Source organism: Aythya marila, assembly GCF_965140915.1.
Source record: "Aythya marila genome assembly, chromosome: 1".
Taxonomy (NCBI): Eukaryota; Metazoa; Chordata; class Aves; order Anseriformes; family Anatidae; genus Aythya; species Aythya marila.
This window is the reverse complement of record NC_139042.1, coordinates 112804997-112830637: the sequence shown is the minus strand read 5'-3', so window position 1 is coordinate 112830637 and position 25641 is coordinate 112804997. Positions and strand designations below refer to the sequence as shown.

General features: G+C 39.1%; 1 protein-coding gene across 1 annotated transcript in view; it reads right to left on the bottom strand.

Moving 5' to 3' along the window:
- Positions 1 to 9061: 9061 nt before the first annotated feature.
- PROS1 (protein S) overlaps positions 9062 to 25641 on the bottom strand; it is a 34807-nt gene continuing 18227 nt past the window's right edge. The window contains exons 8-15 of the mRNA XM_082776368.1: positions 23713 to 23834; positions 21117 to 21235; positions 18833 to 19022; positions 17707 to 17874; positions 16479 to 16647; positions 14858 to 15006; positions 13807 to 14020; positions 9062 to 10992 (exon numbers count right to left, since the gene is read on the bottom strand). Of these exons, the coding sequence (XP_082632494.1) occupies positions 10847 to 10992; positions 13807 to 14020; positions 14858 to 15006; positions 16479 to 16647; positions 17707 to 17874; positions 18833 to 19022; positions 21117 to 21235; positions 23713 to 23834 (1277 nt within the window). The 3' untranslated portion in view covers positions 9062 to 10846. The remainder of the gene's footprint in view (positions 10993 to 13806; positions 14021 to 14857; positions 15007 to 16478; positions 16648 to 17706; positions 17875 to 18832; positions 19023 to 21116; positions 21236 to 23712; positions 23835 to 25641) is intronic.

Here is a 25641-nt window from a genome sequence, read left to right as displayed (position 1 = left end):
ATTTCCTCCCAAACTGGATTTCATGAAGTTTCCACTCCTCTGTAATCCTTTGGCATTTCTGGATTCCATTTGCAACACAAACCAAGAAGTTTGGAAGAACATCAAAGGTGTTTTTTCAGAGATAGCAATGCATGCTGATGCACTTGCTCTGCAGCAGATCTTGCATAGCCTTTAGAAAGTGAGTTTATTTCTGGAAACCTGATTTATGTAACAGCAAATGGATGGATAGCTGATCCCCAGGGGAAAATGTAAATCAGCACTGACAAGCACCTTGAAAGACCATCAAGTTCCAACCTGATGCTGCCAGGCTGATAACTGTATTAGCAAATATTTTATATAAGCCTGGCATGTGTGCTCCCCGATAACCATGTGGCTTTTAACAGCTTACATAATGTATATGAGCACTTCTCTAAGCTCTGGTGTATCATGCTGTATCAAAGTGTTGGATGGGAAACTGGCAATAGGTCATCCAAAATTATGCAGTTGAACATGAAAGGATTTTGCCCTTATATGGCAAAGGTAGAAACTCTCTGGGTGGTGGTGGTGTGTGTTTTGTTCTTAAAACATCCAATTCTCCACACACGTGTGCTCTGCTGACGGCACAGCTGTAATTATCGATGTGAGAAGCACCTGTTTCTGATTGTTTTTAGTGTCTTAATTAAGCATATTTGGCCAATGAGGCAAGGGCAGAGTGGTTGAGTGGGCCCATGGCTGCAGCTGATATATGCAGGCAGAAGAGATACGTGGCAGGCAGTGTATCTTAATATGGGCCATCACCTTTTGTCATGTTGTAAGCAGAGACTCCCCTGCCCCACGATACAGAGTGCTTTGCACAGGAAATATTTGTGCTGTCTCAGTCCATTATGTGTTTGTGCTCCTCTTCAGTTGAACTTTAATGCCGACTCCGCTCAGGGTGTGTTGCTTGTTTTGGAAATACTTGCAATATCCCTCCAATGTTTATTTTCCACCCCGACATGCTGCTACATTCTTATAAGCTTTCTCTGGCTGCAATGCAATGCTTGGCCAGGAAACAGAGAATACAAATGAAAAACAGTGCCCTGATCCTAGGGAAATGTAGTGAACCTATAACAGAAATTGTCTGATTGGAAACAAGGCTAAGACTTCCAGGGAAATAACAAACAAAGAGCTGGTCAGCACCCCTGTAAGATCATCAACTTCAAATGTGTATTTCCTGGGCAGATCAAAATGTTTTGTTTAGTTCTCCTCCTCTGCCCTCAGCAGGTAGGAGAAGCAGAGAGCTGGTCCAGTGATAATGTACCAAAGCAGATAATAAGATGGTTAATAACTGTGGCAAGAATTTGTAGCAACAATTTGTATGGCCAGCTAACTGTCTTCATATTGCTTCCAAAAATGTATCCAAGCTGTCAGCTTTCTCCATCTATTTGTTGAAGACCAGCACTTAAACCAACAGCACACCTAAAAGCAGACTCAGAGGGCTAGCAGCAGGAAAACACTTCTGTGCAGTGCTTTGCAGGAACCTAACGTCAATGGTGACATTGAGGTCACTTTTGCCAGGTTAGCAGAATATTGGAAGCATCAATACAAGACTTGTGTTTTCTGAAGCAAGGGCTTGACCACTCAGCAAAGCAACAGAAGTTTCCAATGTCTGTATCAGAGAACCTGAAAGCAGACCCCAGTGTCCATGAAGTCACAGCACTGTAGAGTCTCTGAATATGAGCTAGATGTGAACACAGCTAAGGCAACTGAAGGTACAGATGCAGACCCAAATTCTTCAGCAGGTGGTTATATCACCACAGAGGGCTAGACAGAGGCCTGGCTGCACTGTCATTACCTGAAACATGCTCAAAATTCAGGATCTCCATAACAGCTAACACCTCTCCCTTCAAACCACACTGAAGTTTGACATGTTATCTCAGAGCCACCCTGGGACCAGACTATATCTTCTGCTAGACTACAGCATGGCCCAGGGGGAGAGCAGGGGATCAGGTTATCCACAATAATAGGTTGTCAAGATATATAATCTGGTACATTAAAACTAAAATATTGTTGGATAGCACCAGATATTTTGAATCCCAATATGCGATCAACAGTGGAGTCAGGGAAAGGTGTGACAGATCAGAAAAGGGAACTTGGGTAGGCATTTCATCATCTAGAGGCATGAAGAGTCCCATACGTGGTGTAGGGGGCTGGCCACAGTGGGGGGGGAGGGGTGGTTAGGGACCAAGAGGAGACCAGTGCCTTGTTTACACATTTGTATCCTAGAAATGCAGGGGCTTTGGAGCATAATGACCTTCTCTCCTCTGTGCTTCTCCTGAGAAGAAGGCTTCTCCTTACCTACATCAGGATAATACGCTAAGGGGTGCATAGCAGCAAAACAGCTGTGAGGGCCAGATAGTAATAGACCGAGTCCTGCCCACTTGAAGAATGGCCCTGAAGAAGATGCAGTACGGGAACTCTGAAAACACATGGGATAGTGGGGAGACAATGCTTGAGAAATCTCTAGTTCTTAACCAAAAATTCAAATTTTCATTGCCCTCAGAATAGTGTGTGTGTGTGTTGTTGTGTTTGATTGACAGGGTGATTGAAAGTCTGGTAGCACAACAAAGTCCAAATTTGTCTATAAATCCCCATTTCAAAAGTTGGTTTCCCAGACTTTTGTAGAAAAAGAACAACCCAGTTGTATGAAAGTGAGCCAGATTCTTTCCTGGTTTATGAAGCAGCGAGGGAATTGATAACTAAATACCAGTGGCAGGCGCTGCAGTGCAGATGGTGCCTGAGCCTGAAAGACGGCGGCATGCCTGTTACACTCCAAGTGAAGCTGCTGAGCTGGCAGCCACCACAGCCATTATTTTATTGCTAAGCTAAGCAGATCAGACATGTAAGTTCACTGGGACCTAAAAATGGTTCATTTGTACTAAGATAAACTTCAGCACGAACATTCACTGACTAGCAGCACGTCTGCAGTTCACCCCTTGTGGATGATGGATGGGAAACCAAATACTCAGGAGGAGGAGACTAACACAGAATAGAGAATTTGTCCTCAGGGTAGTGTTTGGAGAAACTTTTTTTTCTATTGTAAAGAGAAAATAGAAGGGGGGGGCAGGACTGGTTTCTGCCTTGTAAGGCAAGGTAACAAATCTGGCGTTGTAGTCTAGTGAAAAGTCAACCCTGTGACCAGCAGCATGAGGCTGAAGTCCTTGAGCAGAGATCTGTATTGACAATATGAACACACACAGTTGCTGTATGTTTGTGAATCAACCCATACACGTTGCAGTGTCTGTGGAGACCACAGTCAGGCAGTGAGACCAGCTGCAGTGCTACCTGGGCCTTCTCTCTCCATCACGAAGCAACGCAAATGAGCCTGTACCATGTTCCATGCGGGTACCACATCTAGCTTGTTTGGAGTGAGCTGGCTTATTGTAATAGATCTTGGCTTCTTGGAGAGAAAATGAATCATCTGTAGGTGGAGAAACTACATGTTCTCTGCTCTCCACACCACACAACAGTTGAGCATCTGACTGTACCTCTAGACATCAGGCCTGTACAGCATTAGCTGAGCTTAAGCCCTGAACAACCTGACACAAACCATCTGCTCTTCCTCTGCTCACTTCGCACAGCCAGCCAGCTTCTCTTTTCTGCTACCAGGATTGAGTGAAAGCCAGCAAGCTCTTCTCTGAGGCTCAGACATAGCCACACCAAGCAACTGGACCTTCAGACTGGTAGAATCAGTGTAGAGATGACTTCTGCTCGCATTGCAGGGTCCCAAACAGTCTCACTGGGGCTGTGGTATATAAAGGTACCTGCAAAAAGGTATCAGTGCCATTGCAACTTCCTTTGTTACTAGGAAATTCAAATCTGCAGAGGAAGTTACTAGCAGGAGTTTAAACTTGTATTGCCGCATAAGCCGGGAAGGGTTTATGTTAAGCACTAATGACTTAAAAACACATTAAGCTATGGATTTATATAGTAACATTTTCAACAGACATGGGAAACCATTAGACTTCTGGATTGTCTGGGGAATTACTTTATCACTCTCTGTATATATTGTACTTAACAGAAACAGGCTACAGTGGGTATCCCAGCATAATGCTGTCACAAATGTGTAATTTTTATTTGTCACAGAATCATTGGACCTGTGGTATTTCTCCTTTGACTACAAGGATAACACTCTGCATTTGTACCGAAGTAGATTCTTGTTCTGGTAAGGAACAGCATACAATTTAAAGTTGGGCTCTGGGACACAGCTCAGGTCCCTCTGCCTGTGTAACAGTAAGTTTAGGACAGATTTTCAGGGGCATGAAAGTGGAGTGGCAGGTGGATGCCTGGTGTCCTTTTGCACCACCAGAGAGCATTCCTTCATGTATTGTTCTGCCATCTGCTTACACACACACTCTCTGCATGTTCCAAGTTAAACCCAGCATTAGCAGCAGAAAAAAACAGTACACATAGTGACAAAAAATAAAAAATGTTTCTGGACAAAATGCTTTGGGGGTCTGTTTAATATTCATTGTGAATATTGCTGAGCAACTGATGTACCCTTTTAGAGTTTCACTGGTTGGAGTTTTTTGGGGGTGGAGGGTGGATTTTTTAATGTCGAGACCTACAACAGGCTGTAAGGTAAGACTGCTTAAATCAATTTTGTAATTTGTTAGTGACAGTTTCTTCAGGCTTCTGGTAGTAGCAGGATACTAGAAACACTGGCAAAGCTTGTTCTTAGTTTCTTATGGATGCATTAAACTACATTTTCATCCCTTGAGATCATAGGTCATAGCTCTGCTTCGCCAGCATCAGCTGATGACTTCACTGACACCCAAACCAGAGCAAGGAACTGCTGAACGCACCAGCTGCTAATATCATCAGCAGTGGGGAGCCTGCGACTCCTGCTGTCTTCACCTCTTGTTAAAAGCCCAAAGTCAATTCAGAAGAAATGTTGCTAAAGAGTGTGAACAGGTGAGAGGGTAGCCATTTAAGTTGCTTACTTTAAAACTGTAGTAGAAGATATCACGTCTTCTGAAGGAACAAAATGTGAAATGAACAGTCGCATAATTTAAAACAGTGGCTAGGCTTTCAGTTATAAAGAACTTAGCAACACATCTTGCCCCAAATTATTGTGATTACATCGCGTGTGTTTGTTAGAAAAACATTCAGCCCACATTTCTAAAGTTTATCGGGTTATTTATTTAAAGTGTTTCTCTTGCAAATAAATTTTGGAAAACAACAGTGCAAGGCTCATCTTGCTTTAAAAAGACTTTCAGTAACTTTGCTCTTCTTACTCAAAACCTTTGTTCTTATCCATCATTTATTTAATGAGACAATCTTTTTTTATACGGACCATTCTTGGAACTATTGTTCATTTATCTTTGTCTGAAAAGCTAAGTGCCTACAAAAGCAGCCTTCACTCATGCAGACAGGATGTCAGCATCTCTCTTGACTGCTTGACCTAGACTATCATTTCCCACATGGGGTGGAGCACCCCAAGGAGGCCGTGTTCTTGGCCCACCCCAGCGTGAGGAAGGACGGTTTGGGGCAGATCCTGATGTCATTCTGGTTCACATCTGTGGAAAATGGCAAATGCAGAGTAATCGCTTCACTATGAGGATTTTGTAAGGCTGCCAATGAACTACTTATGTGTCGTCTGGAAGACTCTGAAAGCTTGTATAATCCTTTACCAAGATACAAACTTGAGTTTGTCTATGCAGCTTGCTTAATGCCTCAATTGACCAGTGTTTTAATATAAAGACATGAGTTACAAGGTGATAGGATTTGCCTGTTCCAGGCAAACAGGTTTGTTAAATCTACATGACCTTCTGTTCCAGAAGAAACCCTTTAAACAAAAGGCTGGCTTCTGCCCAGGTTTAAAAGAGAAGATTGCTTTTCAATTGACTGAGTTAGCAGGAGTCTGTGACCAGCTGGTGGCAATGATCACACAGCCTGTGACAGGCTACAAAAGAGAAAGGCTTGCTCAAAGGAAACTTTTTGTTTTCCTTTCTATCTCTCTCTCTCTCTCTCTTTTTTTTTTTTTTTTCTTCTTCTTTTTAATTCAATTATTTATTTAGTTAGTTAGTTTTCTATACAGAATTTTGGTTCAGGAGAATCATACCAGAACTTGATGGAAAGAAAACTTTTCCTGGAAAAGTAAGATGTTGCTCAGTGGTAATCAAAACATTTGCTGTTTTATACGTGAACTGTTTTTTTCTTTGAGTTTATTTTAAACAGAGGCAGTTTTATTCTCTATCCTCTGTACTACTCCAAACTTGCAAAAATTACTAGCGTGTGCCTTCTTGCATTCTATTAATGAAGACCTTATCTTTAATAAACTCGTATTTCTGATATCACCCATAAAACCCCTAGTAAATTCCAGAAATGTTGTTCCCCAGTTCTGTGGCCCTCTCCACCTCCTCAGTTCACTTGTGCAGCATGTCGGCAGAGCTGTTAGTGTGAGCTTCCCACCCAGTGCTGTGGTGGGCCACTAGCAGAGGAGGTTTGCCCAAGTCAGAGAAGGATGAAGCTGATTATGGGCCTGTATCTAGAAAAGCAAGATATGTGGCTTTTTGTAACTGCAGAGCCGTGAGGTTTTAAGTTGGTTTTTGTTTTTCTCAGAAGTGGGCGACGAGAGGAAAGAGAAATAAGGTTTATTAATGACAAGAAACAAAAGCAATGTTGTGTGTGGAGCTAGCTGTTCGGACTTGAAAAAGCAAAACAGGATTTTATGGACTACTTCAAGGACCTATTTTGCTCCTGAGAGTATGTGGTTGAGGGACTTGACGTATAGCAGGTCTGGCACTTCCAGTGTCTTCAGGTAGTTATCTAACAGTGGATACTCATAAGCAACCTGAAATCCTTGTTTGAGTTCATGTGCAAGAATATTTGTTCAAGTACCAACATTTTTATGGCTGGCCATTGTGGGAGGGATGTACCACAGACTCTTGAGCGAACTGTTGGTGCTTTTACATCACCCTGTATGTATAAGTGAGGTTAAACTGTTTTAAAATTGTGGGGCTTTTTTGTTGTCATTGTTTTTTATATAGTGTTTGTGTTTGGAGAGAAAGGGAAGTGAAACTCTCTTTCAGATCAAACGGCTTGTGCTTTTTTATTGGTGTCTAGGGGGGCAATCAAAAAAATCTAGAGACGGAAAGTGAAAAAGCAACATGGGATGACCTTGTTTTCTTGTTACTTGTTTTTTTTTTTCCCCAACTTCTGGAATGCTACAAATTATTTTTAAAAGAAAGCAATACAATTAACTACTGAATTACGTACAACTGTGTAGATTTTTAACCACTTGGTTGATTCAATACAAATGTGTGTAAGAAACATGGTAAGAGCTCTTCTAGTCAGAACCAGCTGATGATTTAGCTGCTTATTCACATATTCCTACTGAAATCTAACTATTCCATGTATGAGCAGTGTAACAGCGGGGGTATACTCATTTGTGTACAGGAAGCATTGTTGTCAAAGCATGAACAGTAAACCCTATTCCTGTGAAGTTTTTGTAGGTGGTTTGGATGGAGGCTGCTGTAGATGCTTCTTTTGATTTCTAATGATGGCACATACTATACAATAGCACGTAGCACAGCGATAGTGCTTCTGTCTTGTTGGCACTTCTGCACCCATGTGACAGGTAATAAGCTGTCTAAAATGACAACAGCCAAGATCATTTAGCTCTAAAGTGCTTCTGCAGGACTGTGGTCAGGAAAAGAGTGGGAGAAAATCAGAATCTCAGCGTCTCGGTTCTTCTTTTAGTTACTAGGTGATACCTTATTTATCTCTTTGGTATTAGCTTTTACAATTTTTCTGATAACTGATTTTTTAGTACACAACTGTTGTTTCTGGCAGACAAAACGTGAAATGCTCCCACATCTATTTTTTTTTTTTTTTTTTAAATCATGCAGTTGCTGAGGCAGCAAAATACTAAGCATGTACATATGACTAATGACACTGGAGGACCAATATCAGTGCGTTGTTGAGTGATAAGCAGGACTGAAATGTCTGAGAAAGCTTGGCCTCTCTTTCTTTGAAGATGACAACCCTAGAGATAATTTTAAGCAACAGTAGTGAAGGTGTTCACGCCCGGTTTAGCTAGTTATCTTCACCAGGAGACACACAGGCATTAAAGCATGTAAGCTAACTTTAGATCAGGCATATACGCAGAAATCTGCTCTAGTATAAATAAGAACCAATTTCATGGCTACATCTCATTTTCAGGGAAATCAGAACATGTAGATTTGTAACACTTGGTGTACAGGAGCTGAAGAAGCCCAGAGCAGGTACCAGCTGTTCCCGCTGTATAAACGCTGAACAGCCCTTCCTGAAATGATTATGCCTAAAAATGAAATTAAACACATTTGATAAAGAAGATAGGAATTATTAACTTAAATTGATTTTTTTTTTTCCCACATATGCTTTTAAGCTGAGCTTAATTTCTTCAGGCAATATTAAAAAATTAGTAAATTCAAATATTTTTCTAGAGAACATGGATTCCTCTTTGGATAGCACATTAATTTGAGCTCTTTAATACTGAAGACAATCCCTTAAATCAACCATTTGACCAGTAGAACCAGTCCGGCACAGTGAAAATGAACAAAGATAAACAAATACAACTTAAAATGAGAAGAAAATTGCAAATGCTGCTTTATTTAATTCTTACAATAGGGAGGCACTTTTACATTAAAAAACAAAACCAAAATACAGTGCAGAGGTTTCATTACAACTACAGTATCCTAAAATATTCCTGCATGAAAATAAAAAGAAATGGTGTCTGTGTGGGAAACTTACGTGATTTTTGTTTTCTTTAATTCCAAGTCGATACTAATAATCCCACCTGAAAAACATGTTTTCTTTGTTTTTCTTCTGTTCATACAGATTGATGTAACTGTTTGTAGTATTGCTGACACTTTACTCTGTTTCCCCTCAAACTAATTCTGTGTGTACTTGCACAAGGCAAAGAAGCTTACTGAGGGCTTTGCAAAATTTAGTGGGTGCTGTTGAGATACTGTAAATTAAGTAGTTAAAGGTGTGTTTTATGTCAAAATTCCCAATTCAGCTTCACTTTGAACAAGACCTGCTTATTTCAGTAGAGTTACTCTTTGTCTTAGGCTCAAATGATGCATGTGTTTGTGGGGATGGGAAGAGATCATGGAGGGATGCTTTCCTGCAGTCATTTCCCCTCCATACAGTCTGGATAAATGAATGCAGGTATTTTGTTTGTTTTTCATGCCATCCTAGAAAACTGAAGTAGTTTGGCAATTAGCCCCTGGGTGTCAGCTGTGTGGAACTCCTGCTGATAAGCAGCTAAATACAAATCCATTCTAGACAGACTTGGAGACCATTCTGAGGCTGGCTGGCGTGGAAGTCAGAGCAAACACTGTATTAAAGGGCACAAATGGGAAGCGAAGTTAGCAATAACGTTGAAAGATGGCCTCAGATTCTGTGGTGCTGATGTACTAATGTTTGTACTCAACCATGAAAGAAACCTTGCTAATGTCACTAGGAGTATCTGTGGAGAAAGGCAATCCTCAAAATGACGATTGTCACAATCCATCCTTCTGTACGTACATTTCCACTTGATTGTCTCGAGCAAAGAAAGCAAACCTCAGGTTGAAAATTCTGACAGATAGTGTCTCGCTGGTTGATTGATGGGGGTATACATTCATTGCTTTACAGCAATTCTCCTGCTATTTATTTGTTTGGGGGTTATCAAAAGCACTAGGTGAGCTGCGCAGGGAAGCTTCTGGTTGTGTTAAAATGAGATTGGAAGTGGAAGAATGCTCTAAGAATGATAAAGAAATACTAGAAATGCTTAAAATGAACACCTGAGGAGAAAAATACTCTTCTAATCATCTGTGCTTTTAAACTTGGCTGAGCAGAATATGGCTTTATGTGCGGATGTTACTAGCAAAACTTAGGCTTTCAAGTAGGTCAGAAATACCTGCAACGGGGTTTGCAAGTAAGTCTCTTCTGGGGGCTCTGTGAATGTGAGGTTAACCTAAGTAAAGGGAATACAATGGAATATTAGAGGGTGCTCCTATTGAGGAGTGACTTTGTCATAAATGGAATAAAAGTTTGCTGCAAGTTCTCAGCTTTATTTATCAAATTCCAGTTTCTTCTCCTATGATGAAGACCAGAGATCCTTCCCTCATGCAATTTTCTGTTTTCTAAAATTGCCTCAGCTGTATTTTAATCCACTTTGGAAGTAAATTACCTGATCTGATCCAGAACTCTGTTAACGATCTAAAGCTGGGTTCCTATGACAGAAGAATTAAAGTCGGTACAATATAACAAGAGCTATTTTCAAAAGTTAAACTACTTAAAAATATTTCCGTTTGGAAGTTGCTTTATCAGCATTGGTACAATATGTAAACATGTCCACAGAGAGCTTGGGCTCTGGATTCCAGGGCACCTTCTCCTTTACTGAAAGCACGTACTACAAAACCTGTAGAGATTTCTCTTTGTATATTACGTTTGGAAAAGTTTAAAGAGAATGGTTTTGTTTAGATTCAGATAGACTGCCAAAATTTGCAACTTGTAACTCTGTGCTGATATATGAAAATAAGATGTAAAACTTCTCTCTCCAAACTAAATATATCAAGGGCATATTCTGAACATGGAAGATAATTCTGGCTTTAAGATTTATCCCTGATATGGATAAAAGAACACTTCGCGGAGTTTTGATCTTGATTATGTCTCTTTACAGCTGAAAAGAGAAGAGATTTTTTCACCCACATTCAATATAAAAGGGAGGAAAAACATGCTGTTGATTATTTTCCTGGCACATCTTGAATAAAATAGTACAGGCTTCATTATGGCATGAGACTAATTATGCAAATTATATCTGAAAGGAAAAAAAGTTAAATTAAGAATTGAATGGCTACTCCATGATCAGTGGGCACGAGTGAGATCTAATGGAATTGTGTTTAAAATCGGCTTCATCCAGATCCAGCTGTCTGCTGTTGACCTTCACCTCCATGCAGCCGTTATAAAAAGCAGTTACTAACGTTGCACCCAGAGGAACATCTGCACAGAAACACATTCAATTAGGCCAAGGCATGCAACATCTTATATATTTTTCAGATTAGCAAAATCACGGGGAACACTGCATTCCCCCTGCATTAGTTCTCCACGGGAGAAAACAGTAATTTGGCAGGGAACTTTTAACTAAGTTCTTCTCCCTTCTGTTTAAGATTCTTTGAGATAAAGTCAGCAAAGTTGAGAAAGGTCGGTAACATTTGAAATATGCATTACAAGTCTTCTCCCATCCAGAAACCAAAAAACTATACGTAAGTGTTTCTCAGCAGCATTTCCTGCTTTAACTATAGTGAACTAATACTGTGTTTCCTGGAGTGCACTGTTCTTCTCCTGACCTACAAACAGATGTTTATGGGTTTAGAGGTCACCGAAAGAACCATGTTACTTCTGCCAGAAAGCTACTCTGGATTCAAATCTGCAAGTTCTCAAAAAGGGCACCCCTGGGAACTGCACACATTTTATTGCTTCCTTACTGCTTCTTGCAAGTGAAATATCTGTGAGAGACCCGCTTTATCTGTTGCTCATTTAGCTATTCTTTAGGTCATGGTAACATCATATCATTGATGTGCTTCCAGCACACAATATGTAAAGCACAGAACCAAGCAGGTTTTGCTGTGAGGCTGTAGGGTACAACCACATTACAAACTAGACTGAAGGAGATCCGAGTACCTTCAGCAACCAGAATGAGGATACCTAGAAGCTGATATGAAGAGCATCATCTTTTTGTCAGGTGTTAATCGTTCTGTCTCTCCTAAAAGATTGCCATGGTCCAGAGAACATGAAACGTTGCTTCCTTGTGGTTTTTGTTGTTGCAAGCTGAGGTACTGCACATACAGTCCTCTAGAACTGTGTCCTTCTGCTCTTTTGGCTTCAGGGATAACGTGCTGCTGTCACAGAACTATGCAACACTCATTTAGCCTGTGCTGACTGTGTTGAATTAATTAGCAAAAAAGAATACTTCCAGCATTGTTACAAGTTGGAAGAAATGTCAAGTGTCAAAAATAGGCAGTTCTGTTTTTCATGAAAAACAGACATTTTTGTTAGGTGCCTCTTAACCATACAGTTCTGTGCACTTAGCTCAGCATGGGAATCCTTACCTACCTTTTTATACTGCTCAGTAATCCCAGAGACATTCAGAGATGAGTTAGAAGAAATAAATGAGTTGGTGTAGTCTTAAAGTCACTTTCCAATGTTACTTTTTTTTCCTCTTTGGCAACAGAGATTGTTGCAGAAGAGGCTCCTGTGGATAAGGTGTTTGTTTGTTTTGTGGAGTGTGTTGTTGTTGTGGAAATTTTTTTTGACTTCTAAGTAGATACTGGATTTACATACAGGTCTTTTTTTATTAATTTGCAAGGTCTTAACTCTTAAGGCATCAGTGTTAGCAGGGTACTAGGAAGAATGACAAATATCGCAATGGTGGTGAGGGCTAAGAAATGACCAGAGTCAGTCAAGTTACTGTGGCTCAATTAACCTACTGATTCACCTCTACTAAGTCAACAGTCTTCAACTCTTTTAACAGTGAGCAGGCATTACAGAAACTGACACTTACCTGTATCTGACAGTACCGTACCATTAGCATATTCTCATCCTATTGTTTCCATTTGAATTGAACTTACCTGGTTAGTTGGTTTACCAGACATTGCACATCCAGTCAAAAATGAAATCAGAGAAAAAAATGGTGTATTTAGGGACTGAATCTTTATATTCCTGACGATCACTATTTAAAGACTTGTAGAGAAGTCAATCCCAGCATATGTGCCTGGATGCAGAGGCAACTACCACTTCAGACTGAAGCTGTGGTACCTACTGTGCCACCCTAAATATTTTGCGTTTATTCTGACAAGCAAGTCTAGATGGTGGAATCACAATTTGAGCTTCCACAATGGATGCTACCTTGAAAAAAATGCCTAAAGAGATCATCTCCAAGGGATACACAGTTCTTAATCTCTTTCTACTCCTGTGTACTCTTCTCCTGCAGAAGAAACACACTGCAGATGAAGACTGGCTTTATCTGGGGCAGTGCTATGACAATGCGGCCTAAGAGTAAAATGGATGTCAATTCAAGACTGTGTTTCTCAAAATTTTAAGGGTTTCCCTAGGAATTTTGACTTAAAAAGTTCTGCTAGTAGGAACTTCATCTTGTAACCATGGTGTCTTTGCTCTACTGATTTTCAAGTTTGGGGATCTCAGGCTTTGAAAAATCTTTGTCTGTGGCAATGCTGTTTTTCTGCATGGTTCACACTGAAGTCAAGCTATTTTACCAATAAGCGTGTGTACACTTCCTGTATAAAATTCCTGTTTGTACTTGCCTTAAGATTGGGTATTTGCTTGCAGCTTGTTTTAAACAAAATGTTATTTGCTATTTTAACATATTTTCTGTCTCATGAAGATTGTCAGTCATCTATTACCCAGAGTATAATTGTTAAAACTGTGTTTTGGACTTTCCCTTCTCCAGTTCTGACACTTAGTTTACTCATAAATGTCAGTTTTCTTACATACTTGATAGAGTTTCTAAACTGTGCCAGCTGATGGCATTTCAGAAAACACAGTGGTCACTTGTCCCCAGCTCAATAAAGCAAAATGTATTGCAAATCCAAACCTGTTCAGAGAGACTCATGCCTCTTAATAGGCCTAACGATATTCCTATTGAAAAGCTGACCCGCTCAAAAGCTGCATAAACTGGATGAAATAAAGAGCATTTGGGGAAAAAGTGTTTCTTATACAGTTGTAGGTTTTGTCCAACTCGTGTAAGGCTGAATGTAATCAGGCTTCTATAAAAGAATAAAAAGAAAGGTAATTCACCTGGCAGGCCACCCAAGTAGGTAACAACATCTGTCATCATCGCTTGATGCAGGATAGACAGCTGCTCCGAATTGCTTTGGTCTGTACGTGAATCAACAGACAGTTCAAGCTGCTGCTTGGTTACTACAAGTCCAACCAACACTTTTCTGGGTGTACATAACTTCTTTGATTCCAGACGTGCTACAGTGATATTTCCAATGGTCGCAATTATTTCCTAAACAGAAGAATGTGGAGTCACAAAAGATGCCACACGTAACTTTAACACAAAATCACACTTAATTTTGATACATTTTATACTTGAAAGTAGAAAGAAAAGGTATGTTAGAGCTGTGTTTTAAAAATTGTTACCTTAAGTTGGAAAAGATATTGAAGTTGATAGTTGCTGTATAACCATCACCTTTGTAAACAAAGCCATTCATTTATATTCTGAAGCTTATAAGTGAGAATATTCTTGGGGGGGGGGGTGGGGAAGTCCTTTGGCTATGGTTCTGAGGTGAAATCCTGTTTCTTTTAAAGGCAATACTGCTACAACTTCAAAGGTAACCCAGTTTTTGCTGTACGTTCTTATTTCAGGCATAGGCATGGATTAGCTATGATGCGCTATTGTAATCTATCTTGGGACACCTGATATAAATGTGTAAACAGGAACTTAAGAACAAAAATATCTGTTTATAAATTGAAACTATTGTTGCCATTGCTATAATACCATGACTACTTCTGTCATATTCACTTTTCTGCTTTGTGCATTTGGAAGGAAAGGCTAGAGAGACAAGACATAATGGATACTACCTAATGTAAGAGTGCTTAGTGGTTGGTCCCTGCTGTAGCAATCATTAATAGTAATATATTTTCTGCACGTCAACGTATGATCTAAGTGCCATGCAAAATATTAATTCAGCCTTCCAGCTCCACTGCGTGTAAGTTGTAAGTAACTTCTTTTCAGTTTGACTTTTTTTTCAAAAGCTGAGTAGCGAGTTAAGTGAGACAAAGATGAGAGGTGTGATACATGAGATGATGCTTGAGCCCTGAGCTGCTATAATTGTAAGATCACCTGTGAGTCAGAAGAGTTAGAGTCCACTATGGACAAAGCAAGAGGCACTGTTTCATTAGAAACCAGGGCAAACAAAACACCAGTGTCTGTGGATGGGCGAATAGTCATAGTCACATTTACTAGCCAATCTTCAGCACTGTCAAGATTATCTGTTTTAAAAGAAAAGATTGAAATTAATAAATCTATCTGCTAATGAAAAATTAATATGGTGTTAAGAAAAAAAAAATAGTACTTCATCTGCTCCTATTGTGGAAAAAACAGTACTCATCTCCAGAAAAAAAATAAATGAATTTTGGAACTTTAAGAACTTATAATTCTTTCTAAAAACAAAACAAAAATACCACTTAAATCCTGCATCTTCCCTTATCTTCTTTTCCTACTGAACGCTTTTTTTTTCTGTTTTCTCTGGTCCAATGTGGAATAGGTGCCACATTCATGAAAGGTCAGTTTAAGATAATACCTGGAAAGACAACTTTACTCATAAATTTCTACCACTAAGTAGAAGATTGGCAGTTCTGCCACATTTTTACATTCCAAAGCAGTTCTACTGTCAAAATGGGAATATGCAGATGGGTAAAACAAATATGCAGATGGTGCAAATACATGTATAACTTCAGATGATGCATTCATAGTCAAGCTAATACGAAAATTACTGTTTCAAGTGCTATTTGTCATTTTTTTAATCTTTTATTCCAGCATCTGCCCTTCCCTTCCCCAGTCTCATCTAAACTGATTTCTAGTATTTTTTTCAGGAAGCAGAAATCCTAGCACATGAATTGAGGTCATATTCAGATTTGGGGTGGAGGATGGGATGGGGATGAGAACAGAAAGACGCAGGGGTGATGAAAGTGTAGCAGCAGCCCCAAAGAAATAAGTCAGGAGGAGACATGGCAGTATGGTGTTAGTGAATGAATGGGAGGAAAGATGAGTAAATGTCAGTGGCATAGAAACCTCTCATGAGTTTGTTGGAAACATAGGATACAAAAAGCTGTAGAAATCTTTTGAAGTGGACTAAAGAATTTAAAGAAAAGCCCTTGGAAAGAATAGCAAGTCCTGGGATGAAAAGGATGGAGGATCAGACAGGGATTGAGGGGTAGGATAGCATCTGGGATATTAAAGTATGTAATGACGACAAGATTTGATGCTCAAGGAATGCCTCAATTTGGGCTCTCAAGTGTACCCAGGGGGGATTCTGGACTGCAAAACTTGAAATTAGGGCAGAAAGTTCTGGATTCAGGAAAGAACAAGTTATACATTCAAAACCTCTAGATATGATGTTCATTTAGAAACAAAACCACATACATAAAACTATCAGTGATCCTTTTCCCCATCCACAGTGTTCTTTTTCTGTCAGTAATACTATAGCTTTCTTCACTGATAAAACAAGGGGCAGGATTATATCTTTTTATAGTGAACATGTTCAATACTCCTCATCTTTTGCAAATGAAGAATATTCTTCCTAACCTAAAGCACTTCAGAAATTAAACGGACAACACCAATGGGATCAAAAGTCCTCATGCAAGCAAATAGCTTAATTTTTTTGATTTTTCTTTTCTTGACAATCAAACAAGTCCATCACCATTGCAGCAAAAGGTATAGGAATAGAAAGAAAAATACTTACTATAGTTTATTTGAAACTTTGCCATTCCAGTGCCAGGGTAGAAGGATCCTCTCTCAACTGTTACTAAGCAGTGTTTGCTTTGTTTTCCTTGAATAACTTCTTTTACACCTGAGTGTCCTTGATTCATTAGGTTCCAGGCACGAATGCAGCCATCTAGGCGAGGGTTAATCTGTAAAAGAATTACAGTACTAGGTGTTTGAATTCAAAGTTGTTTTAAAACAAATTAGTAATGAGGCGTTACTTTGCATATGAACTTATAGCTAATAAAATAGCCTTATCAATGCTATAGTTGCCACATTATAGAAGTGAGACTAGGAAGAAACAAATGGCATGCAGTAAGTACCTCAGCCTTCAAAAGGCACTCCTGATTTAATATTATCTCCATTTTGTAGTTACAGATCTGTACAAAATAAATTGCTTCAATTTTAATGCTCATGCTGTCCTTTCGTTTAGATCACCACAGCTTTCCTATACCTGTAGGACAATGATAATTACTCCTGCTCCTTGTTCAAGGTTTTTGTCTTCTATTTGTATGAAAGCATAAAGAAATTCCTGAAATTACTTTCTGTTAGGTAAGGGAATGTTGTTGTATTGCTTCATACTTCTTCCCTCTACTTCACTTTTGAACAAAAATTGAGTTTATTTTTTATTTTTTAAAAAGCATAGTCTCTAGTGTACAGTTACTTTTTGCCTCTCTATTTAGCGTGTCAGTTATTTTGAGGGTTCCTGGACTGAGAAGCAGGTAATTGGTTGTACTCCTCCTCATCAAAAGACAGAGCTGCAGAGAATGGAAGACTGAGTGAATCACTGGCCTTGACTAGCCTCAGCTATTGAAAAACCTAGTAAAAATGAAAGCTTATTGTGCCTGCAATAAAATCACCTGCACAGTGATTTCCATACCATAGCATGGCAAAAGCTAGCACCAGACACATGAATCGCTCTGAAATGCTCTTGCAGCAGAAGTGGTGGTGTTTTAGGGAATCTTAAGGCTATCTTACGAAACAAGCAACATAATTCTGAAAGATTAGCCCTTAAGAACTGTGTTTTTGTAACTGAAATGTAACTGAGGATAGTGTACAGAGATTTCTGCATATTTGCTTTCAAAACATGGTTAGTAACTCCATTTTCATTTTCTAAATGGGTTCTAAGCTGCTACTATGTCCCGTGTGACTGTTAAAGAAACAATACAAAAATACTAAGTCTTAATCAACATTACTTTTTTAGTTACCTGCTTAATTAGAGTGTCACCCACTTTGCGAGGCAATCCTGCAATGTACACCTTAGTTTCCAAGAAACCGTGTGACTGTTTGAAGAGAGTTCCCGGGCTGTTAATGTTCATCACTGCTTCTTTAGCTATTTTTACACTGATGCTGTGCTCTAGTTCTTCAACTGATATCTAAAATTAAATAGAAATGTTTATGTATACACACACATAATTAGAATACTCTTAAATGCTAATTTTATATACCTGTATGAAAGTATTATTTATGTACCTCTAAATATTTGACTTGTAAAATAGTTTTAATGTATTCAGTACTTATAGCACATTTAAACTTGAATCATAGCAACTGTCCATTTCCATGGACACCGCATAGGAGGATGACCTGGGTGCTTTTATTCCCACCCTACCCTCAGGAAAACACATGCAGCTGATTAGTCAGCCTGCTTTATGGTCTACTGAGCTTGCAAGAAGCTTGTTTCTACAGTTGTTCTACATCCCATCTACATCTGGCAGTTCTTCATGTCGCTGTAACCTGCTGCACAGGATTGAATCTCCAGGTGGGACAGGGACAAAGTGGGCTCAACACCTGCTCCTGCTATTGTGAGGTATAGAAATAGATTTTTATCTCATGCATGTTGTACTAAACTGAAGCAGGTCTGTGCAGAATTCTAGCTTCTCTTGGCCCCCTTTAAAAACAAACTTACTGGTGTTAATAATATGCTATTTTTTATAGATGGTATACCTGAGCAAGGCCTTTCACCTTAGGTATGCAAGCTTGAAGAACAAGCTGGGCTTCTGGTCTACCAAAGGTAAATCTTGCTTCCTAGGCAAAGTGTCTTATTCAGCTCACCTTGCAATCATACTTGCTAATGATCTGCTGCTTCCGTTTTCATGACTACAAAGAATAATTCTTATGCTGCCAGGTAGTGCTAATTCTCATTATCAATGATGAACAAATGCCATGATTTCTCAGATGTAAGGCATGCTCACAAGTTTCTTGGTTGGTATTTAAGTCTGGAATTTGAGGGCATCATTTTAAGCCCTTGGAACAGTTGCTTAGTTTCTGCATACAGTACAGAATGTTCTCATAGGGGATTAAAGGAAGGAGAGGACAGAGGTAAACCCAGCTTACTATATGCCACAGGCCATCATTAATGGCTTTTCCTCCGCTGGTAACTTTTGTTCCAAATTCATTCCTGAATTGAATTTCAATCTTTCCATCACGAAGAGCAAGCAAGATCCATGCTGTGCTGTCAAGGGATTCTGCATAGAGTATAACTCCCTCTGCATCATATGTCCGGAAATCAAATTCTGCTGAAAATCTGAGTTGTGAAGAAGGAATCTTATTAATAAAGACAGAAAACCTAAGTACTGAAGAACCTGTGAAAACCTGTTAGTAAGGTTTTAGGGGAGAAAAAAAAAATAAAAAATTCATAGATATTAACCTTTTGGTAACTCTGTTTCTGAGCAGTTGTGGTATTTGGATGTTATTAGTCAAATGCAGAATCTAATGTTGTTCATCTGAATCCAGGGAAATGTTTTGAGATTAATGCCTGGAGCTGGGATTTGAATTAGCCTTGGTTCAGTTCCCAAATCTGCTATGAGCTTTGCCTGTGAAGGATATCGCATCTACTTTAGTAAGAGGATAGAGATAATATCCCTACTGCATTGCATGGAGATGTGATATGGGGAAAAACACATGATCTATGGCATGCTTTAGCTCAACAGGGCTGCCAAGTGCTGCCCTACAACAATTATGACCCAGCAATTTGCTACAGATACTGATGTCTTTGATACAGCACTCTTTAATTTGAGGATTTGTTGTCTGGACCTCGGCAGTTGATTGAATGTATACATAGTACAATTATGATTTACGGTACAGGCTACTGTAGTAGAGAGTATAAGTACAGTGAGAACAGCCCTCCTCTCCTAGAACTTCTGGGCTATATAAAACAGATTTAGCATGAAAGGAAAAAACAAAGCACACTGGAGTAAGGATTTGCTGAAGACAATAAAAGAAACAAGTATGGGGGCTGTAATTGAGAACTTGATTCACTTTAACTTCCAGTCTTGCTCTTTGTCCACTAGATGTCAGTCTCTCATGCAGACCTACAGAAAATCATTCTGTATTTACACGGAGACTATTAAGATAGTGTCAAACATTTATCATCTTCGAAAGGTCTTTCAGGAGAGCATTAATGCTAGGTCAACTTGGAAAAATGGCAGAGGAAAAAGTTCTCACTATTTATGTCTTTCTGTAAGATTCTGAGGCTCTGGGGATCACCAACTCAACGGCTATTGCTGCTGTTACTCTTGAAATTGTTCACTCAGTATGTCAAGGAGTGCTGCAATTTCAGCTACCACCGTGAAGAAGTCCAACAGTAATGAAGAGGTCACTACCTTTGTCAATTGTTCTGCCAGCTGTAAAGGAAATCACACAGACAGTGCTGTAGACAAGGTACTGCACTTTATCAGTGTCCTTGGAACGCTGAAAGGAAGAACAGGATAGGGGGAGCCTTGGCCTGTTTTTGTTTCTCAGCAGTGTGTGTGTGTAACAGGAGGCAGCTTCTACCCAAAGCAGAAAGGAAGTAGCACCACTAACAAACCTGAAGCCATACCCATAGATGAGAATAGAAGCTATACAGTAACTTTTTCTTCTACCATATCTGAATTTCAAACAGAGAATTCTAAATGTCTTCCTGTATCTGCATCACTGACTCCCACCTTTCCTAACCCCTGCTCTTTCTTTCATGAGTAAGGTTCTATCACAAAGATGAACCAGTTTTGCTCTCCACGAACCAATGGGACCTACTGCCTATTATATCTACTGTCCTCAAACCTCTTTCGTTTTTTGCCCACTTAAGTCTGGATTTCTCTGAACTCTTTCTCCCAGTCCATATACCTCTTCTCTACCAACAGCATCTCAGCATCTGTAACCTGGTCTGTAATGGCTGGAAGACTCCAACTTGTTTATTCATATACATGATCACACCACATGCCAGTGGTGCCTGTCTGCCCCAGCTGTGTGCTGTTCCCTGGCTGGGACACAGATGCTAGTGGCTCCTACCTTCTCCTGAGGTGTCTGGAAGAAACCTGCTGACCTCTTAGTTTTGCCACATAAGAAAGCTGCTGTCTACACTGATTAGGTGTCTCAGGGACACAGTACAGTCAATAAGAGATGCTGTAAACTGACTCCAAACTGACTCTTCCTGTCCGCTTTCAAACAACTCTGCGCTCCCTTAAGTGATGGTGTACATAGGGACCTGAGTTAATTCATTCTCCATATAAAAATATCTTAATCCATGGGGAGATGGTGGTATAATTTTTGCATGCAAAGTACCTTACGCCCTCAGAAAATTAAGGGAAAAAAATGTCCATGATTTCCAGGCATACTTTTATCAAAAGCAAATGCTTACCTGGTGACATTTGGCAATTTAAACTTTAAGTTCACAACAGGAATTCCTGTAAACTGTTCTGCCAGGTAAAGCAGTTCATTATTCTTTTCTAGGTTCAGTGGGATACACAGAGGAATAGACTGAAAATAATAGAGAAAAAAAAAAGCTGTTAATGTTGCGTTGTGATATTCCGTGAAGTAACTTCTGTTGTTGCCTGTTAGTCTATTTTGTTGTTGTTGTTTCTTTAAGCAATGGATGGCTTACCTCATTTTTTAAATTTATTTTTAACTTGAATATCTATTTGCAAATGAAATAGTGTGTTTCTTTTTGTTTGAAAAGTCCATTTCTTTAAGTTGTTGAAGGATAATTGAGATTGAAACACAGTCCTGGTGGATTGTAACTATTTAAATATTCAGTTTTTGAATCAAGAATTCTAATCTTCCATCATTTCCTTTTCTGTCACCAGGGACTGATGACACCCATCTGCTAGGGTCCTGCCTGGTTCCATTATTAAAGCTGTGTGGAATCTAAACCTGATCAGGTCTTAGAAGGGAATGGGGCCAGAGCAATGTCTTATGCAGATTTAAAAATCAACAAAAATCACCTTTTCTTTATCATTACTGATATACAACTATTCATATCTGTACAGCTTCTAGTACTACTAGAATCATTTACCTGGAATAAAAAGAAGCAATTTACAAGTAGATTCAGTAACAGGTCAATACAAAATCTTTGTCTGGCTGTTCATTGAATGTACTTGTCTTTCTTGAGCTCTGGAAAGGGATGTTGATGCAATCAACGCTCTTCCTTCTGGAATAGCATTGAATTAATATTGCTGAGAACTGTTAGTGGAGCTATGAAGCTCTTAAAGCAGTGTGTTTTCAGGAAAAGTCTAAAAGAGAAGTGTTAAGTATTTGTGGCAACTGAAAGTCCTAAAGCAGTATGTGAAACTGGAATTAATCAAAATACATGATCCAAAGTCAAATGTGAATAATCACAGTCAGCCAGCTGCAGTAGGGGGGAGGGGGCTGTGGACAGAATTGCTCTTATTCTTTCAGCTACCTGAAGATTTAAACAGACCTTATATACAGGAATTAAGTGCAAATTTAAACTAGTAAAATATTTGTTCAAGAAATGTCAACCATCCCTTCTAAGATGATGTTGATTTCTTTGTCTTCTGAAACTGATGTTATAATTAATATCTACAGTTTTGTCTTAAAAGTAAAGCACTCAGATTTGCTTTAGATACAGGTACCTATGCTCTGCATAAGGTAGGAAGACTTGCAGAATAGGCTTTAGATTACTTGTGTCCTTGACTAGTTGGAGCTTAAGAACATCTTTGATCTGAAATTATCCCTCAAAAGACCTCTTGTTTAATTTTCATATGATGGCAGTATAGCAGTCCTGCCGAACAGAACCAACAAGAATAGGTGTGGGAGGGCTCTTCTGTTCTCAAAATATGCTTTTTGTTAGTTGGGTAAATAGTTAAGTAGAGTACCCGAACTCGGACTCATGTATTCATGATGAAGCAGTTTTGTTAAATGTAGAGGTGCTCCTGAATTTTATGGCAACTCCATTTTATGTCTGCCAATATAACTAGTCTTTGGATTGCATATATTTTCAACCGATTAAACTATTTTTTCCAGTTTAGAGGCCTGAAACTAGCTTCCAGATAGACAGTTGATCACTTTTGAATAACCAAATTGAAAAATAACATGTAATGAAGCCAGAAGATACTTTTCTTTCAGGAAGAAGGAAAAGGAAATGTAATGAATACCAACGTTGTTCAGATATAAAATTTCAGGAAGAACAAACCAGTTCTAATACGCACATGCTAGCACTTGTACCAGACCTTGTTCAGGCTGGGTTTAAGCCCAGTTTTATTATAGTGTGTTAGAGGTGTTTCTTTTGTTGGCAGTTATCTGAGCTTACCTCGTAAAACATGTCTCAGCCTGCCTGAACCTTTCAGAGCATACAGAGAACCATTCACAAGAAAATCCCTGTACTGGGATTCTCCAGACTTCTAAACTTTCTACTACTAATAAGCTGAGCATGAACAGCTTATTTTGGCTATGAGGTGCTGTTCAATTGGCAAGTTTTACTAAGTGCTTTTTCTTAAGCTATTGCAGATGAAAACTGCCGAAAACAATCCAGCTCAGGTTTTTTGTTGTTTTTTTTTTTTTGCCTGTTTGGATTAAAAAAAAAAAAAAAAGAGTAATTCTGAAAGAGCAAGTGAAAACTTTTGTGCAGTCTAAGGAAAGCCTAGGAACATATGGGCAAATCGGAGTATTTTGTCTCTGAGTAAGCTGAACAGGCATTATTTGTTTGATAGGAAAAAGCTGGAGCTTATTTTGGAAGCAGCAGGAAATAGAAGCTTGCCTAAGCCAGTCTTTCTTGACAGGATTCCTGTAAATGCGCATGCATGAACTGAATGGCATCCAAATCCCTACTGGGTCTGCTTTGTGAGCCAAACCATAGCTCAAAGTCCCCAGCGTTTCTCAGCGATTTTGAATCCATTCTCAAATATCTTCCTACTTCGTTGAATCTAACTCATCCTGTCATCAAGAGATATCCAACTTTGATTTTCCATATGGAATATTACATAGTGCAGTTTTACCTCACAATTCTTCATGTCCTTAGAGAGCTTGAACCCTTTCTTGCCATCACAATAGCAGCTATAACTTCCTGGAGAGTTTACACAAAGCTGAGCACAAATATCTTCAGTGCATTCATCAATATCTAGGAGAAATAGAAGCATATAGAAAGATTTATTAAGATTATTCGTGGTTCAGACTGAAAACTAACACTTTAATGGAATAATAGACAAGATGGGTTCTACAGCTTAACATGAATCCAACAGGTGACTGCTGCTAAGCTAACTAATGCTAACAGATGTCTCCTATGTAAAATGTACAATCCAGAATTACCTGCTGGGTGTATAAGCCCTAGTAATCTGATAAGGGCCTTGTGTGCAGAGCAGGGGGAAAATTGGTCTGATTTGTGAGGCAGTAAGAAGCTGAGCTGCAAGGTGGTTGCATTAGTGCAAGAGACCTCAATAAATCACTACCATTTATGGTAGAAATGTCGTTCTGCATCAGACCTTTTCATTTCCCAATGGATATCAACATAATTTAGAGTTATTAAGAATTTATATAGCAACTGTGTGGAAAAGGGACATGATTTTTTTCACGTAAGACCAAAATAATTTCAGGGCAAAATACGTGTTTTAAAATAAACACGTGTTAAAACAACACACAATAATCTTACAAATAACTACGTTTCAGACAGCATCTATTTGTGCAGACCAATCTCATTTAAGCTGTAAGAAAGCTACAGCAACTTCATTTTCAATATTGCAGGCTATATATAATAGTTTAGAAAGGAAAGGCTATGTAAAAAGCCAATGTAACTGTTACATTTCTAATACAGAAATGAGCAAAATCTCTCCTGGATAAAAGCTCTGAGGGTGCTTTGGGTCCTCAGATTAAAGAAACTGCAATACTTGTTTTGAAACAAGTGTGAATAAGCAATTTTGTAGTAGCGTGTGAATTTTAAGTGTTCCATTTTATGTTAGTTTTTTCAGGACTAAAATACTTTTTTTTTTTTTTTTGCTGTTGCTTGAGGGGAGGAGAAAAAAAGGGAAAGAAAAAAAAAACACTTATTGTAAAATCTGCTACTTTGCAGCAACCATGCATAATCTCCTTCCAAAACAGTACACCATGTTTTGCACTCTGGATGCTACTCTGATTTCTACTGTTGTTGCAGTTACAACTACGATTTGTACACTGCTCAGCCTCCAAGTGCATGCAGTTTCTCCATTACTTAAATGGGCAACAACTCATGAAAAGGACCTTGTAATTGGATGAAGAGTTCTTTATTATGAAAATGTCTCATCTTCCTCACCTTTTCCTTAAATGATCACTGCAAGGGAATTGTGCTCAGGCTTACGCTCCCTCCTGCACATTCATCTCAAAAGAAAAAGCTGTACTGTCCCTTACTACAGGTAATACAACCAGAACTAAAGTTCTGGATATCCCTACTGAAAGGCATAGGATGCAATACAGAAATCTCTTGTTGTCTTTGTAGTATGTTCAAGCTGTGTAGAACTCGACACCCAGCTCCACCACTTGCCTTGCTTCCATTTCACTAAGACAGTGCTCTGTCATGGAAGGAGATGATAAAAGTTCTTGTTGTGAGTTCTCTGCATTATAATCATGGCACTTCTAAAAACAGCAAGGTCATATCAGTTGCTCTGCATGTGGTTCCACTGCCTGCCCTGGGACAGCTCACTGAGGATATTCTGGGTCAAAAAGATGTATACAAGACCTTAAATCTTTGACCAGCAAGTATTGCCGATGGTGTTTTCCTGTTCTGGCAAAAGGTTTCATGCACATCGAAAGGTAGTTCCTAACATATACTAACATATAATTGGAGAATTGATGACTGCAGCTTTTTGGATTGTTAGAATTCTAACTGATCTTAGGTACGCAGCTGCAGAAAAGGTCACAGAGGAGATTTTCCTGCTTCTCTCTGATCCTTCAAATGC